The sequence below is a fragment of the Myodes glareolus genome, chromosome 15, assembly GCF_982192425.1.
Source record: "Myodes glareolus chromosome 15, mMyoGla1.1, whole genome shotgun sequence".
Taxonomy (NCBI): domain Eukaryota; kingdom Metazoa; phylum Chordata; class Mammalia; order Rodentia; family Cricetidae; genus Myodes; species Myodes glareolus.
Genome location: NC_142040.1, coordinates 19,516,374 through 19,534,540, shown reverse-complemented (window position 1 = coordinate 19,534,540; position 18,167 = coordinate 19,516,374). Strand labels below are relative to the sequence as shown.

The 18,167-nt window shown below is 40.3% G+C and overlaps 1 protein-coding gene across 2 annotated transcripts in view; it reads left to right on the top strand.

Annotated features, from left to right (window-relative positions):
• The window catches only part of Msh3 (mutS homolog 3), a 156,162-nt gene that overhangs the window by 85,339 nt on the left and 52,656 nt on the right, over positions 1–18,167 (top strand). For both annotated transcript variants that reach the window (XM_087896786.1, XM_087896785.1), the window contains exons 14-16: positions 10,525–10,712; positions 11,314–11,482; positions 17,225–17,289. In XM_087896786.1, the coding sequence (XP_087752912.1) occupies positions 10,525–10,712; positions 11,314–11,482; positions 17,225–17,289 (422 nt within the window). The remainder of the gene's footprint in view (positions 1–10,524; positions 10,713–11,313; positions 11,483–17,224; positions 17,290–18,167) is intronic.

Sequence of the window (18,167 nt, the reverse complement as noted above, 5' to 3'; positions counted from 1 at the left end):
GTTCCTATCTGCTGCAGGAGGAAGCTTGTTCTCTGATGGTAGCTGAGCAAGGCATGAATCTATGCATATAGCAGAATGGTGTAAGAGTCATTTTATTCCTGCTTTCTTTAACAGGACAGTAGTATTTAGTTTTCCTCTAGGTATTTGGCCTATCTAGTTTGAGGTTCTTGGTCATCCAAGCAGAGTTGGATATGGGTTCCATCTCAGGGAGTGAGCCTTAACTCAAATCGGTTATTGATTGGCTACTCCCGTAAGCTTTGTGCTACAGTTGCACCATTGTATCTAGCAGGGAGGTCACTATTATAAACCAAAGGGTTTGTAACTGTTTTGGTGTTTGCCCTTCTATTTTGGTAGTATCCAGAGTTATGTTCCATTACCATGAGGGTGAAGGCTCTGGGTAGGCACCAGCCTGACTTCTCTGTGTTCAGTGAGTTTGTAGGTGTTGTCTTCAGCAGTAGGGCCTTACCATCAGTTTATGGAAAGCAAACAATAGCTTTAGCAATTTCCTGGGTTGTTTGGTTATGTCCAAGGGGCCATTTTGACTGAGCACTTGGTTAGATATAACCCATTCCCAGTGCTGAAAGCTTCATTTGGTGACAAGAGACAGCTGCTTGAGACTCTGCCTTCCCCATTATTTGGCGATTTCATTTAGAGCACCTTCATATATGTATATATTTTAGGAAGCTTCTACTTTATTAGGTTTTCATGCAACTCCTCAAATGGTCTTAGTTTTAGCTGTCCCTCCTCGTATACCCCCCTTACCTTTCTCTTCTCCCCGACTCCCTGTTGGATCCTCTTGTCCATCCGTAACTGTCTATTCTATTTCCTCAACTTCCTAGAGAGATCCATCCCTCCCCCTACTTCCTTACTCTCTCCCTTGCCTCTTATCATATGGATTGTAGCTTCCTTATCAATGACTGAAGAGTTATCAGCCACATTTAACTAAATATATTCCATATTTATCATTCTGAGTCTGAGTTACTTCACTCAGGATGATTTTTTTTCCTATTTCTATGAATTTTGTGATTTTTCTTTTCTTTTCTTTCTTTCTTTTTTATTTTTTTGAGACAGTGTTTCTCTGTAGCTTTGGAACCTGTCTTGGAACTTGCTCTGTAGACAAGACTAACCTCGAACTCAGAGATCCACCTGTCTTTGCCGAGTGCTGGGATTAAAGGTATGCACCACCACTGCACAGCGATTTTGTTTTTCAAGGGATGTATAATATTCCATTGTGTAAATGCATCTTGTTTTTATCTTTTTATCCATTGACGGGTATCTAGGCTGTTCCCAATTTTTGGCTATTATGAGTAGAGCAACAATGAACATGGTTGAAAATGTCTCTGTGGTAGGATGCAGAGTCCTTTGGGTTATATGCCTGAGAGAGGTGCAGCTAGCTGGGTCTTGAGGTAGCTCCATTCCTAGCTTCCTGAGGAACTGCCACATTGATTTGTATACTGACTGTACAAGTTTGCACTCCCACCAGCAGTGAATGAGTGCTCAACTTACTCCACAACCTTGTCAGCATGAACTGTCATTTGTTTTATTGATCTTGGCCATTCTGATTGGTGTAAGATCACATCTCAACACAGTTTTGACTTGTATTTCCCTGATGACTATTGATATTGAAAAGCATTTCTTAAAACGGTGGTGATGGCACACAGCTTTAATCCCAACACTTGGAAGGCAGAGGCAGGCGAATCTCTGTAAGTTTGAGGCCAAGTGTGGTCTACAAGATCTATTTCCAGGACAGGCACCAAAGCTGCACCAAAGCTGCACCAAAGAAACCGTGCCTTAAAAAAATAAATAAGAAAAACATTTCTTTAAGTGATTCTCAGCCATTTGAATTTCCTCTTTTGAGAATTCTCTGTTTACACCCATGCCTCATTTTTAAATTGGATTTTTTTGTTTTCTTAATGTCTAGATTTTTGTTTGTTTGTTTTAGTTTCTTATATATTTTAGATATTAATCCTCTATCAGATGTGTACTTGGCAAAAATCTTTTCCGATTTTATCAGCTGACACTTTGTCTGCATGAAAATGTCCTTTGTCTTACAAAAATTTTTCAGTTTCATGAGGTTCCATTTATTAATTGTTGATTTGGTGCCTGGGCAGTGGTGTCCTGTTCAGAAAGTCTTTTCCTGCGCCAGTTAGTTCAAGGCTACTCCCCACTTTCTCTTCTCTCTGTGGCCTTATGTTGAGATCTTTCATCCATTTGGACTCGAGTTTTGTGCAAAATAATAAGTGTGTTTCTATTTGCATTCTACATGCAGACATTCAGTTTGATTGACCCCAGTAGTTCCAGTGTTTATTTCTGACATTTTTTTTTAATCAAAAACAGGTATCCTTAGGTGTGTGAACCTATTCATTAATCTGGCTATTCATTTCTATTTCATTGATCAACATATTTATTTATGTGCCAATACCATACTCCTTTTATTACTACATTTCTGTTGAACAATTTGAGAGAGGGGTTAGTGACTCCTCCAGCAGGTCCTTTAATATTCAGGATTGTTTTAGCTACTCTGGTTTTGTGTGTGTGTGTGTGTGTGTGTGTGTGTGTGTGTGTGTGTGTGTGTGTGTGTATGTTTCCAGATAAAGCTATAAATTGACCTTTCAAGTTCTGTGAAAAATTGTGTTGGAATTTTGATGGGGATTGCTTGAATGTGTAGATTATTTCTGATAGGATAGCCATTTTTACTGTATTAAATCTACTAATCCTTGAGTGAGCATGGGAGAATTTTCCATTTTCTGATTTCTTCTTCAGTTTGTTTCTTCACTGTCTTAAAGTTTTCATCATACAGAAGGTTTTTTCACTTTTGTGGTTAGAGTTTCCCCCCAAGATATTTTATGTTGTTTGCCTGATTTCTTTTTCAGTCCACTTTTCATTTGTACATAGGAAGGTGTCTTAGTTAGGGTTTCTGTTACTATGAAGAGACACCAGACCACAATAACTCTTATAAAGAAAAACATTTAATTGAGGTGACTCACTTACAGTTCAGAGGTTCAGTCCATTATCATCATGGCAGGGAGCATGGCAGCGTGCAGGCAGACATGGTACTGGAGAAGCATCTGAGAATTCTACATCTTCTAGGCAACAGGAAGTTGACTGAGACACTGAGCAGTATCCTGAGCATAGGAAACCTCAAAACCCACCCCCACAATTCACATACTTCTTCCAACAAAGCCACACCTCCTAATAGGGCCACTCCCTCTGAGATTATGGGGAGCAATTATATTCAAACTACCACAGAGGGCTGCTGATTTTTGTTTTAAAAAGTTAATCTTGTATCCAGCCACTTTTGCTGTAGGCGTTTATCAGCTGTAGGAGTTCCTTGGAATTTTTAGGGTCACTTATGTATACTGTCATCTGTAAATAAAGATACTTTGACTACTTCTTTTCCAATACATATTTCCGTGATCTCCTTCAGTTGTCTTGTTGGACTAGCTGAAGCCTCAAGTACTATATTGATTAGATATGGGGAGAGTAGACAACTTTGTCTTGTGCCTGATTTTAGTAGAGATGCTGTTACGTTTCTATTCATTAGATGTTGATGTTTGCTGTGGCCTTGGTGTAAATATCCTTTATCACATTGAGGTATGACCCTTGAATCCCTAATGTCTCCAGGACTTTGATCATGAAGGGGTGTTGGGTTTTGTCAAAAACTTTTTTGACTTTTAATAAGAAGGTCATGTAGTATTTTTCTTTAAGTTTATTTATGTGGTGAATTATTTTCATATTTTGAGCCATCCCTGCATTTCTGGGATGAAATCTGCTTGATCACGTGGATGATCTTTTTTATATGTTCTCTAGGTTTGGTTTGCAAGTATTGTATTGAGTATTTTGAATATGAATGCATCCTTATGTTTGTAAGGGAAATTTGTCTAATTCACTTTGTTGAGTCTTTATATGATTTGGGTATTAGAGTGACTCTGGTCTCATAAAAATAAATGTTCTTTCTGTTTCTATTCTGTGGAATACTTTGAGGAGTATTGGTCTTAACTCTTCCTTGAAAACGATCTGATCATGGGTCTTTCTTTCCTTCCTTCCTTTCTTCTTTCTTTCTTTTTTTTTTTTTTTTTGGTTGGGATACTTAATGACACTAATATTCACTAGGGAATATAGGTCTGTGTAAATTGCTTTGCTTCTCTAGTATTGGTTTAACTTTGGTAAGTGGTATATATTGAGAAAATTTCTCAGTTGTTTTAGATTTTCTAATTTGGTGGGGTACTGATTTTTAAAGTGTGTCCTTATTATCTGGATTTCCTTAGTGTCTGTTGTTATATCCCCTTTTCATCTCTAATTTTTTTAATTTGTATCTTCTCTATCCACCTTTTAGTTAATTTGTTAAGGATTTTTCAATCTTACTGTTTTTCGCAAAGAACCATCTCTTTGTTTCTTTGGTTACTTTTATTGTTATTCATTGTTTGTTTGTTTCCATGGGTTTGCAAGCTTTCTGTTGTTTCTGTTTTTGTTGATATCCAGTTTTAATCCCTGGTGACAGGTAGGGTGCAGGTTGTTATTTCAATTTCCTTTTATCTGTTGAGACTTGCTTTGTGTCCCAGAAGCTATATTCTTTTGTGTTTGGGTGGAGTGTTCTGTAAATATCTGTTAGGCCAATTTGGATTATGGCATGTCTCTTTTTAGTTTTTGTCTTGCAACCTGTCCTTTGGTAAGAATGGGGAATTGAAGTCATCCATCATCATGGTGTGGGGGTCAAGATATGATTTAACTTATAGTAGTGGTTTTATTTTTATAAACTTGGGTGCGTAGATGTTAAGAATTCCAATATCCTCATAATGGATCTTTCCTTTGATGAGTATGCAGTATCTTTCCCTATTGCTATGATTAGTTTTGGCTTGAAGTCTATTTTGTCACGTATTAAAACGACTACATCGCCTTGCTTTCTAGGTTTGTTTGCTTGGAATATCTTTTTCCATCCGTTTAGCTAAGGTCATGTCTACCCTTAATGTTTAGATGTGTTTCTTGGATGCAGAAGAAAGATGGATCCTGTTATAGAATCCTTTCTGTTAGTCTTTTTATTTGCGAAATTGAGATCATTGATGTTGAGAATTATCAATGAACAATGTTTGTGGATTCCTATTATTTTGTTGCTGTGGTGTTGTACCCCCAACAACCTCAGATTTGCTGGCTTAATATCATTCATTCTTTGTGTTTTTTTGGGTATAGTTAGCCTCTTTAGTTTGAAGTTTTCCTTCTAGTTTTTCTTCTGTAGGGATAGATTTGTAGATAAAATTATTTGTAGATAAATTTAGTTGTATCTTGTAAGTCTTTAGTTTTGCTGATTGTAGTAGTCTGGATGGGCATCCGTGATGTCTTAGAGCTTACAGAACATCTGCCTAAGCCCTTCTGACTTTAGAGTCCCCATTGAGAAGTCAAGTGTTAGTCTTGTTAGTCTAACATGTCTGCCTTTATTTGTTATTTGATCTTTTTCCATTGAAGCTTTTAATATTCTTTCTTTTTTTCTATATGTTTAGTGTTTTGAATATTATATGCCAAAAGGACTTTCTTAATATTCTGGTCCAGTATATTTCCTGTTCTGTATGTTTCTTGTACTTGGATAAGTATTTTCTTCTTTAGGTTAGGGAAATTCTGTTCTGTGATTTTACTGAAAATATATTCTGTGTCATTGACCTGAGTTTCTTCTCCTTCCTCTATTCCTATTATTCATAGATTTGGTCTTTTTATAGTGTCTCAGATTTCCTGGGTATTTTGTGTCTGGATTTCTTTAAACTTCAAGTTTTCTTTGACTGAAGTATCCATTTTTTTTCTATCTTGTTTTCAATGCCTGAGATTCTCTCTTCCATCTCTTGTATTCTGTGGTTGGGGGGGCTGGAGTTTTCCCAGGGGATGCTGAGGGAGTAGGAGGCTGAGGCCAAGGGATGGAGGGGAGGGGTCAGAGGGTGTGGGAGGAAATCTGAGTGGTCTGCTGAGATGGGAGCAGAAGGAAGACTATTCTGATTATATTCACCTCCTCCCTCCATACCCCTTAGACCTAATACTCCTTCTCTGCCCACACTACTTTGCATATTAACTTTTATTTATTTGTTTATATCCATCAAGTCCAATTTGAGCTGCCCATATTCTCTGGAATATGTGGCAATCCCCTGGGGGCCTGGTTGAGCTATCAAGGACCACATCCTTTTAATGCTCCCTCCCCCAGCAGCTAGCAGCTGCCAATAGCTACTCAGTTAGTGGGGGCTTCCTGCCCATTTTCCTGTTCTGTGTTGGGATTTTTGTCTGGCTTGAGTTTCCTCAGGTCTTGTACATGCTGCTTCTACCAGCGGAAGTGTTGGGAGGGATTGATCAAGGCAATGAGGAAATAAAAGAAAGAATAAACAAACCTTCTATGGGAGCAGATTGTCTTTTAGTAAGAACAGTGATGGGGTGAGTTAACAGTCTTTCTGAGGGAACAGGGACCATGCATGTACTTGTAAAGCAGGGTGTTTGGGGTTTTAGGGGCGGAGGGAGTTTTTGGATTACGGTTTCATCTACAGTTCTGTCCTCTTGCAGTCTCCCAGCTGTAATTACCAACAGAGGTTGGAGTGGCCTTATCAGGAGGATGGATGTTCCTCTCTGGGGACAGTGTTGGGTATTCCTTAGTTTTAGGAGATCATACCATCCTATGTGTTTCCTTGTCAGGACTTTCCTGAGCCTAGAGGCAGCAGGTAGTATTGGCGCCTCTTATGTTAGGCTACATTGTTTCATTCTTCTTCTTCTTTTTTTATTTTTATTTTTTAATTTTTCACAGGATTTCTCTGTGTTACAGTCCTACCTGTTCTGGAACTAGCTCTTTTAGGCCAGGTTGACCTCAAACTTGCAGAAATCAACCTGCCTCTGTTTCCTGCCTGCCTGCTGGGATTAATGGTATGGGCCACCCCACTGCCCACTGTTTTGTTCTTTAACAGTTCTTTAAAGATGTTCTTTAACATCTTTTGCGGATGTCAGTAGCAAGTCAGCACTCTTGTCCTGTGTTGCTTAACTCACTTTAGCCTTTTGGGCCATTAGCCCTTTAATGCGTTCAACTGCACAAGAGCCCTATGTGTCTGGAAAACATTGTTTCAGTGCAGTCACCACCACCTCTGGCTCCTACAGTCTTTCTGCTCCTGTTCTGACATGACCTGAGCCTTGAGAGGACTGGGGTGTGATATCACTTTCTTACAGCACTGGTCGTCATGCTAGGACTACATGATGTTGTGTGATACCATACTGCTGAAAGAGGCTGTCTTACTTAGGGTTCTATTGCTGTGAAGAGACACCACGACCACAGCAACCTTAGAGGACTGGGGTGTGATATCACTTTCTTACAGCACTGGTCGTCATGCTAGGACTACAGAATGTTGTATGATACCGTGCTGCTGAAAGGGGCTGTCTTACTTAGGGTTCTATTGCTGTGAAGAGACACCACGACCACAGCAGCCTTACAAGAGAACATTTCATTGGGACTGCCTTACCTTTCAGAGGTTTAGTCCATTGTTATCATAGCAAGAAGCACAGTGGCACACGGGCAGACATGGTGCTGGAAAAGTAGCTGGGAGTTTTGCATCTGGATCTGAAAGCAACAGGAAGAGAGAGTGACACTGGGCCTGGATGGAACATCCGAAACTTCAGTGCCCGCCTCCAGTGACACACCTGCTCCAACAAGGCCACACCTCCTAATAGTGCCACTCCCTATGAGCCCGTGGGAGCCATTTTCATTCAAAGCACCTCAGGGGGCTAGTGGCTTATTAACATGAGGGAATTTGTGCTTAAATCCAGCATCCTTGACTACAGTTTAGTGGCTGTGCCCTTTGGATGCTGCCGCGTTTGATGTGGTTTTCTCAGCTGCCATTGCAATTTTTTTTTTCTGGTTGACTCTTCACACTCAAACTTTATTTATATTTTACTTTTTGCCAAATATAAATTGCCTGCTTAATTCATGGTAGAACAAATTTTTATATGCCTAAAGTTTAGTTTGGCCAATTTTCATTAATGTTTACTTTTTAAGACTTGTCTTCCTTGGGAGATAGTGCCAGAATGATAAGTACTGCCTTTGAGGATGTTTGTGGTACTCAGGAGGACTTATGTAATTGTTCCCTGCACTTCAATTAAATTAGAAACAAACTACAAACTGGATTTGGTACTGCAGATCCTGGGGAAGTGGATCCATGGGTTGACGATGCTCGGTGGAGTCAGTTGCTGCATGTGTGCTGTGCTGCCGTTTAGCTGGCAGTGATAGATGCTGTGTTGATATTGGAAAACTTTCTTTGGTGCTGCAGAGAGGTACAAAACCATGTGTGATTTGTATCCTTGCCCCATTCCTGGCAGCCAGGGCTATTCCTTTCCCTCGTCAGCTGATCTCCAGGCACTTTGCCTTCGCTGTTTGGAAAGATTTTTTGACAGATGTCAGAGATTCCCCCTCCCCCTTTCTAACTAAAGAGAAAATAAGAGCAGAACAGATATTGTTTGAGCTGTTAATCAAAAAATCAAGGTCAAAGTATCCATGGCAGGAGGTGGTGACATCCTGCCAAGCTGTGGTGACTTCTAGGCTGCCTTGTGGCCCGTCTTTAAACTTCACTTTGGTTTACCTCTCATAAGCTTTATGTATCCCTTCAAGTTTCCAAGCCCTAGAAAAGTGATAATCATATTCATTTGAAAAGCAATCCATGTGCAGTGCAAGGATGGCTTGTGTTTTGAGATTTCTGGTTGTGTTTTACCAGAACTTGTGATTCGCTTGGAAGCTCCTCCTTGGTGCAGCTCTTGTGTTCACCGAAGTGCGACTCGAGATGGTTTTCAAAGGTGAAGGACAAACGCGGTGACAATCAACTTTAGAAAATTTAAATGTTTCGCACCAGTTTTTCTTAGCTGGCTCTTGATCACACCGTCAGCGCATGCCATTTATTGGTTTAGTTGATTTGTTTTTAAGCAGTAGTTGATGGGTTTACTCATGACCCTTTCATTTAGTTTTCTCTGCTTGCTGCGTTACTCCAGGCTGCTGCCGTTTACACCAATGATGAGTGACATCCTGGGTCCAGAGTGTGTCCGTTCTGTGGTTGTAGAATTTTCATGGAGGTGCTTTTACAGTAAAAATGATGGAAGATTCTGAGTGGGCTTAATGTGGAATAAAATAAATTATTTCTTTTTATATCAAAAGTTCAAAGTCAAATCTTAGAAAATTGTATCACAGGAATCCATATTAGATATTAAAGTTGGTGCATACATTTAAGGATAAAGATGTTTCACCAATGTTGAGAAGAGTTTGTGCAGTCTTGTATGTGAATAGTTTCCTAGCCAGGCTGGACTGAGCCTGAGCCACAGGTCACACATGGACCTAGGCTCTGCTCCTTCCAATGATATGTCTTGTGCTGTGGCCTGTTCTTTGAAGCATAATTGCCTTAACCAAAAGATATGTGTCTTTATTAACTTTTTTCTTTGGTTTACTTTTTCTTGTACCCACATACTTCCAAGATCTAATACAGGTGAAATTTTTAACTTTTTTTTTTTTGGTTTGGTTATTAAATTGACCTCCCCTATTCCTACTTTTGTGCAAAACAGGCTTAATACTGACTGTGACAAGTACTTCACAAATAATCTGTCTTTGTGTATCTCAGGAGAAAGAAACTAGTATCTTTCCTATTAAGAGGTTTAGCTCAGAAGCCTGGCTTTCCAACGGCATTTCTTCATACTCTAAGAACCTTGTTAATAGCTGTGAGAGATAGACCTCTATACTCTTCAAGAAGGTTGCTTCTACTAATAGTGGAGAAGGCTGGCTGTTTTACATCTTGTGTGACGTGTTATTATCAAGAAGATCTTCGACATTTGAACAAATGACAAATACTGCCTTGCAGTTTTAGTTTGTTTTATTGTTATCAAACTTAGGCGTTCACAACTGTTAGCCTGGCCCAAAGATGGAGTCACTTAGGACACCAAAATGGATGACCTGTGTGGGACCCAGCCCCTCCTGCAAATGGAAACTGTATGGATGTTCTGAACTTCTGCTCAGAAGTCTGCTGACCTTATCCCAGCAGAACAGCTTGACTCCTGCCTCCTGCTGTCCTGACAGCCGAGCCTCCCTCACCCCTTGTACAGTTTGGCTTACCCCCACAGTCCCTTTCGCCTGCAACAGTTCCTTTTTCCTTTCCACTTTCTTGCCCAACTAAAACTACCCTATAAAACCCAAACTCCCTCTTTTGGGAGGACTGCTCTCCCCTCTTCCTGAGTGCCTTTGGTGGTCTGGTTCTCTCCCTAAGAACAATCAGTGCCCCAATGTCAGATCTGGCTACCTGTCCTCAGTAAACCAACTAAAAGGGCCAAATTAAAATGGAGTGCAGAGTGGCCATTTCAGTGTTTCTTTACTGCTCCCTGCTTCCAGCGGATCTCTTTATTTAACCCAGGACTGTGTAGCTCACACTGACCTTGGATTTGCAGCGATCCTCCCACCACCGTCTCCTAAATGTTGGGATCACTGGTGGGAGTCACCACATCCAGCTCTTTATGCTTTTTCAATTAAAAAATATTTGTTTCCAGTGCTCTACGCAAGAGTTCTTCTTGATTGTCAAAAGCCTGAGTCACCTGAAGTCAGAGCTTCAAGCTTTAATGCCTGCTGTGAATTCCCACGTATGGTCAGACTTACTGCGAACGCTCATCTTAGAAACCCCTGAGCTCCTCAGTCCAGTGGAACATTACTTAAAGATTCTGAATGAACAGGCCGCCAAGTAAGTGTGAACCCCCACTTCCTCCCCCTAGCAACCATCAACCAGTGTATCTGCTACTTGGTGTGGGAAGTTGCTTGAGTACATACGTAATTGGAAACATTTATAATCGTCTAAACTCAGGCAGTTCACAATCTAGGACCAAAGAATTACTTCCCCGGGTATCAGATGATAGAGGATGAAGCTCTCCTAAAGCCTGGTAGTAGTGCTTTATTAACTCCAAAGCAGGTGCCAAATGGCCCTTGTCCCCTTTTTCTAGATACCCAGGGGCAATTGTCTTTTTTCTTTAGAATCTGCAGGTGTCCTTTTAAGGGTGTAGTTTTATGTTGTGTCTCACAGGAAGCCGAGTTTACCTTTATTGTTATTAGGTAAATGACTCCATAGTTTTCTTTCTTGGTTTCACTATACAATTATGAATAAAATAAAAATGCTTTGTTAGTCCTTGGAAGTTAAGGAATGTCCCCATAAATATTCAGTGGCAGAGCTGGAATTAGAACCATGTTTTCCTGAGTTCCAGTCTGTTGGTATTTAATCATGCTACAAAATTGATAACTGGTCTAATTAATATGCTTCAATATACGTATCTGCATTTTTCATATTTTAGAGTTGGGGATAAAACTGAATTATTCAAAGACCTCTCTGACTTCCCTTTAATAAAAAAGAGGAAAGATGAAATTCAAGAAGTTACTCAGAGTATCCAAATGCATTTACAAGAATTACGAAAAATACTAAAACTTCCTTCGTTACAATATGTGACGGTATCAGGACAAGAGGTAATGTCAAGCATTTTCATTTCATAGCAGTTTGCCTGGAGTAGAAAAGCTCTTTCGTAATATAAAGTAAAATCTGTGGATAGGTTGTTATAAGCAGCAGCGCAGAAAATCTACCCAACTAGACCCATTCATGCGCACAAAGATTTATTGCTATTCAAACTGCCAAGGTCAGAGAATGGCAAGATGGTGGAAAAGCAAGCAGATTTTATAAGTCAGTCAGTGGGGTGGGGGTCTGAGCTGATGCAGGCTGCCAAGGCTGATCCAGAACTATGTGCCTTGCTGGAAGTGGGTGGTGTTTGGGGGAAGGGGAAGGAAAGTTCCTGGAGGATCAAGGGCATCTTTGGGGAACAGAAACCTTTAGGCTTGTTTACCTGACCAGAGCCCATCTGTGTAGGGCAATGCCACCAGCACTACCATTGGGGGAAAAGGCTTTGAACCTGACAGCTGTAAATATCTTATTAAAAACCTTCTGTCTTTTCCCTTGGAAATACGCCATAATAACCCATTTTGACAAGAAATTATAATAATGTTTTTTAATCTTTAAATAAATTCAAGTAACTTAATGTTACATGTACCCTGTTACCTGTTGAAGATACATTACAAAAGATCTTAGTTATTATTAGCACGGTCTAGGTCCCGGGCAGAGAAGCTAGTCTTGGCCTCTGCCTCACAGAGGAAATGGTGCTGAGTAGACACCTATACTGATTGAATCTCACAGGGTTAACTGGCAGCACTTCTCCCAATCTTATTTAGAGTGGAAATGCACATTAATGTAGCCATGCATAGATCTCATTGCTCTTTGCAATATAGGTTAGGATGTATGCTTGTCCTTTTAAAAATGATTTGTTTATTTCATGTGCATTGGTTTGCCTGTATGGGGGTGTAAGATCCCTTGGAACTAGAGTTACAGATAGTAGTGAGTCTGGGTCTTGTGGGTGCTGGGACTTGAACCTGGATTCTCTTAATGAACAGCCAGTGCTCTTAACTGCCTAGCAATCTCTCCAGCCCAAGGGCGTATACTTGTCTTTAAAGTTGGTATTAGTATCTGAACAAGAACTGTTAAGAGAGAAATGCTTTAAAAATGAAGTCGTAACTTTCAAGCCTGCTCCGCACCTTGAGGCTCATTCCTACTATGTGTGTTTATATTACTGTGAAGATCCTCATTAAAGAAATTTCAGACATTTTACTTTGTTAAAATATCAATTTAATAAACTTAGGGATAATTTCTTCAGGGTGAACATTCTATTTAAAATTTAAAAAATAGATTTCTTTTTTCCTTTGGAGAGAAAGCTCTGCTACAGGGAGCCCACCTGAACAGCCTGGTTACAACATTTTTACATATATATCTTTTTTCATTTTACATACCAATTCCAGTTCCTACCTCTTCCCCTCCTCCCATTCTCCCCACTTCCCCGGAGAGGGTAAGGCACTTTGCTCCTAGGAAGGACCAAGGCCCTCCCCACTATTTCCAGGCCGAACAAGAGAATGGGTACCAAAAAGACAGTACAAGCAACAGGGACAAATCCTGGTGCCACTGCCAGTGACCTCTCAGTCTGCCCCAGCCATACAACTGTCACCCACATTCAGAGGGTTTAGCTTGTCCTATGCTGATTCTTTCCTTGTCTGGCCAGAGTTTGTGAGCTTCCATTAGTTCAGGTAAACTGTTTCAGTGGGTGTCCTCATCATGGTCTTGATGTCTTTACTCTTATTCTCACTCCTCCCACTCTTCAGTTGGATTTTGGGAGCTCAGCCCAGTGCTCTGCAGCAGGTCTCTGCCCCTGTCTCCATCAGTTGCTGGATGGAGGTTTTGTGGTGATATTTAAGATATTCATCAGTCTGACTACAGGGCAAAGCCAGTTCGAGCACCCTTTCCACTATTGCTTAGGGTCTTAGCTGGGGTCATCCTTGTGGATTCCTGGGAATTTCTCTAGTGCCAGATTTTTTGCTAGTCCCATAATGACTCCCTCAAGCTACAACATTTTCAAATCACATATCTTAATATTTGCATTGCTTTGTGTATTTTAGTGAAAGATTTTCAATTATATAGTTATTTGAAGTAAGAAAGCAAAATTAACAATAGTGTGCTTATCAGATTGCTCAAGACCATGTACATTTAATAACCACTGACGTAAGTTAGCCTGTTCATCTTCTGACTAAAGTTCCAAGGATGTTATACTCAGCAGACATCTCACAAAGCCTGTTTCACTCAGAGATCTGCATGAATATTTTTGAGTATTTAAACAGACCTTGAATATTATATCTCTTGGTTCCACCATGTGCTTATGAGTCTGGTAAATTACATGTAACTTAATACCACTATTCTGGTTCACTGGTGAAATCCAAGTGGTCACAATTGTTCTAATACAATTGCTAACAGTGTATAGTAGGAGTGGCTTGCGGGTGTTACGGTAGGAAAGCTGAGTCTAAGTGCCAGTTTGACCAATTACATGTCACATGACTCCTGTGTTGTGAGAATATTGGGAGGAACGTACACATGAAATACATGAGCATACCTTTTATCATGCCATTATTCACTAATGTTATTCATGAGCAGGGAGAAAAGCTACTGTTCAATGTGATTTTATATTCTCCTGTTTCTATATATTTCTGTGTACATGGCCCTTGTAATAACTAAAAATAAAGAAAAAGCTTGTTGACACAGACCACACATAATATGAATCGTGTTACTGAGAGTGGACAAATAAATGTGCCAGACTGCTAAGCTAGTGTTTTGACAACATTCTTTTCCAGCTCTGCTCCTGGGTTTTATATACTCATTAGCACACTAAGCCTTGTTATATGCTGCTTCCTTAAGTATTGGTCTGCAAGAAAGTTGTGAAAGAAGAAATTGGTAACTTTACATGACTTACTGCGATGGTGGTCATATTGTATGACAGCAGTGAACTATCTCTTAACCTGGGCCAATATGGATGTGGGGTGATGTTCAGATTTGAGGCAGCACTGATAGTATTATTATTCTTAATGGAAAAGGGAGAAAATACTGGGAATACTCCTTAGGAAAAATTTGTTCATTCAAAGCATATAGCTCATCCAAATAAGTGTTTTGTATGTGTCCTGTCTTAGTTAGGGTTTCTATTGCTGTGAAGAGACACCATCGCCATAACAAGTCTCATAAAGTAAAACATTTAATTGGGGTGACTCACTTGCAGTTTCAGAAGTTCAGTCCATTGTCATCATGAAGGGGAACATGGCTGCATGCAGGCAAATGTGATGCTGGAGCTGAGATGTGATCTTACCGGCAACAAGAAGTCGACTGTCTGTCACACTGAGGGAAGCCTGAGCAAAGACACCTCAAAGCCTGCCCTCAGTGACACACTTCCTCCAACAAGGCCACACCTTATAGTGCCACTGGCCTTGGGGCCTATTTTCTTTCAAACCATCACAGGTCCGAAGGGAAAAACCCCAAGCATCCCAAAAAAGGGCAGGCATTTTCTCAATTAGTGATCAATGGGGGAGGGCCCAGCCCATTGTGAATGGCACCTTCCTTGACTAGTGGTCTTAGTTCTATAAGAAAGCAGATTGAGCAAGCTAGGGAAAGTAAGCCAGTAAGCAACCCCCCCCCCCATGAACTCTGAATCAGCTCCTGCCTCCAGGATCCTGCCCTGTTTGAGTTCCTCCAAATAAACCCTTTCCTTCCCAGCTTGCTTTTGGGTGATGGTGTTTCATCCCAGCAATTGGAACCTTAATGAAGACACTTCTGTCTATAAACAAAATAACACAAGCAAAGGGTGGGAAAGACTTTCAGCAAACCTGGCAGTGATGCTAGCCTAGGCTGCTGTAACATAGCTTGAGTGATACTGGCTGATATTTAACCCAGACAGAAGTAGGTCCTGGAGAGGAATAGGAGAAAGTACTAGACTGAAGGCAGAATTCTTGTGCTAACTTCTGGGAGGTGGTATTGGGAATGCAGAGCAGGGCATTGCTGTGAGAACTTGCAGAACTTTCTAGAACAGACACGTTTTTTTTCCAGTGGTTTTTCTTTAGCAGTAAAACTCATAAACAAAGGGCCTGCCTGCTCGTTCTTAGGATGTTTGGAAAAGGAGATAACTGGAAAGACCATTTCCTCTGCTAAGGCTGGTGCACCAGAGCACAGTGTGCCGCTGTGCTGAGAAACTTAGACTGAAACCCGGGGACCACACGCCAGCCAGCAGGAGGTCCAGGGGGCTTTCCTGGCTCCTGCTGCACCTCCCATTCTCCATGGCTGTGAGTGGATAGCACGCTGCCGGTCCCTAGAGTGGACCTTTGATAGCTGCACAGTGATTTTCAGGGTACACCTTGCTTTTATGGGCTTTTCAAAATGTTCGCCATCCTTCACCAACTCCCATGGGTTGGGAGCTTTTCTTCCTGTAGCCTTGAAATTTGATATTTCACATTGGCATAGCTCGCTCAGAATTGTTTCATAAAATGCCAGTATGCCTTCACAGTGCATTTTTGAGCTGAAGAATTATTTAGTTTAGTTAGTAATTTTATTTTTTCCATCAATAATATATCTAAATTTTGGCTTGTTTCCACTTAACCTTTTATAACTGTAGGAACATTTTTAGGCTGTTACTTCTCAACAGACTTGGGTATAGGAGATTTGAAATTGTATTAATCAATTTCTATATATGAAGGTACTATTAGTTTCAGAATTTTGTTTGGCATGGAAATTAATAAATACTAACCATTAACGTAAAAGCATTTCTTTTAGTGTAAAAATGAATCAAAGACATGACAAATGCAAAGTTTACGTATATCATAAAACAGACAAATGAAAAACACATTTCACATATCACAGGATAATTAATCCAAGAGGCAATAGTTCTTATTGTTTATAGTATAGGTTTTTGAAAGTGTATCTGAACAAGCCACAGGTGGTTGTATGTGTGTATGTGTATGCGTGCACACACATGTGTGTATACAAAGATTTGAGCACACTGAAAGGACACACCTCTGAATAGTGCTTCAGATGAGGTGTGGTAGAAGTTGACTTCCTTCACTTCTGTCTTATGTCAGAGAAGTTTGCTGACAGAGCACAGTGGGATATATGAAGGTAGTCTTCCTGGAGGCTCAGGGAATATTGCAGAAGAGTGAGAGGAAAGCACATGAAAGCTATACGGAAAGAACAGATTGCTATCTTCTGGGTGCTCAGCAGCCTGCCATGGATGCATGTGTGGCTCATAAGGCCCCGATCCTCCTTACTGAATGATTTGCAGTTGATGACCTCTTGCAGGAGGAACAGCCATTGCCTTCAGTTGTGTATCAGACAGCAAGCCCATTCTGCTCCAAAGGGTAGCTCCAAACATGTGGCAGACAGCAGGATCCCTGAGGTGTGCTGGCCAGTCATTCTAGCTGAAACGAAGAATGTCAGGTTTAGTGAGAGACCCACCCTGTCTCAGGGAAGTAGGACAGAAAGTGTGATAGGGCAGAACACCCAACCAGTGTCCTCCTCCAGCCTCCACAGTTGTAAGTATGGGCATATGTGTGCATGCACCCCCACCCCCACACACTTTTATCAAACTTAATCTTACTGAGTAACGAATTCTTAAGATACATGGATAGTAATGAATGAAAGATGTTATTAGAAAACATCCAAACTCTCCCAAGAATAATACTGGGTTTATTTTGAATGTGTAGAATAATGTTTATTAAATTGTCATACACAGTTTCCAAGAAGCCTTATGATACACCGTGGGTGGCTGCCCATTTAAATATCTCACTGTTCATTTGCATTTATTTTAGTTTATGATTGAAATAAAGAACTCGGCTGTATCTTGCATCCCAGCTGATTGGGTGAAGGTTGGAAGGTAAGTTTAAGGCATTTTTTTAGCTCAAGTGTGAATATGACACGTGTATCTGAGATACTAGGCCAGTGCCAGCCACATGCCCGAAGAAAGAGTACTTTTTCTCCCTTGATTTTCTTATGAATTGGAACCAAAGAGATGATTGTCTTTAACTGTTTTTGTCATTTATTTAAAAATATTTTTGAAGACCATATTTATAATACAGCAGCTGGAAGATGGATGTGGTGGTTTGAGCTTTTTGATGAATGCTGTACCTGACATTTCTTTTAAGAAGCTGAAATCTCATTTTCTACCTCACTGAGCTTTGTGGTTCTGTATTCTCAGTGTTTTCCTTGGCACGTAGTTAAAATAGTTACTTCTTTTTGTAACTTATATCATGACATGATTAATGTGAATGAAAACTATATCAGAGAAGCACATTTTGTCCTTGGTTGGCATCCGTCCCTTGGAGGGACCTGTTCAGAAGTATGAACTTTTGACTGTAGAGTGCTGCTTATTTCTTATGTTCTTCCTTCATCCGTGTGACTGGTCATGGAAATATTAACATTTGCCCAAGGTAATACTAGAGAGACTTCTGACTGGTGATGGAATGAAGGAATTCTTACATTAAGGATAAGGGAAATTTTGACATACCGACAAAATGACTGGTAGTTTCTCATGTTAGTTAAATAATGTAACCATTATCCATTGCCATGGCAACAGCTACTTTAAGCATAAACATGGGTTTCTTGAATTCAGACACCTTGTTTTCCCTTATATCCCTGAAGCTGTAGATGTGAGTAGTGTTGAAGTAGAGGATATTTTTCATCTTTGGAGCATCCTTCCCTGTATTGACTTTGTCCTATAGTACAAAGAATGAAAATGCACTTTATAAAAAGACA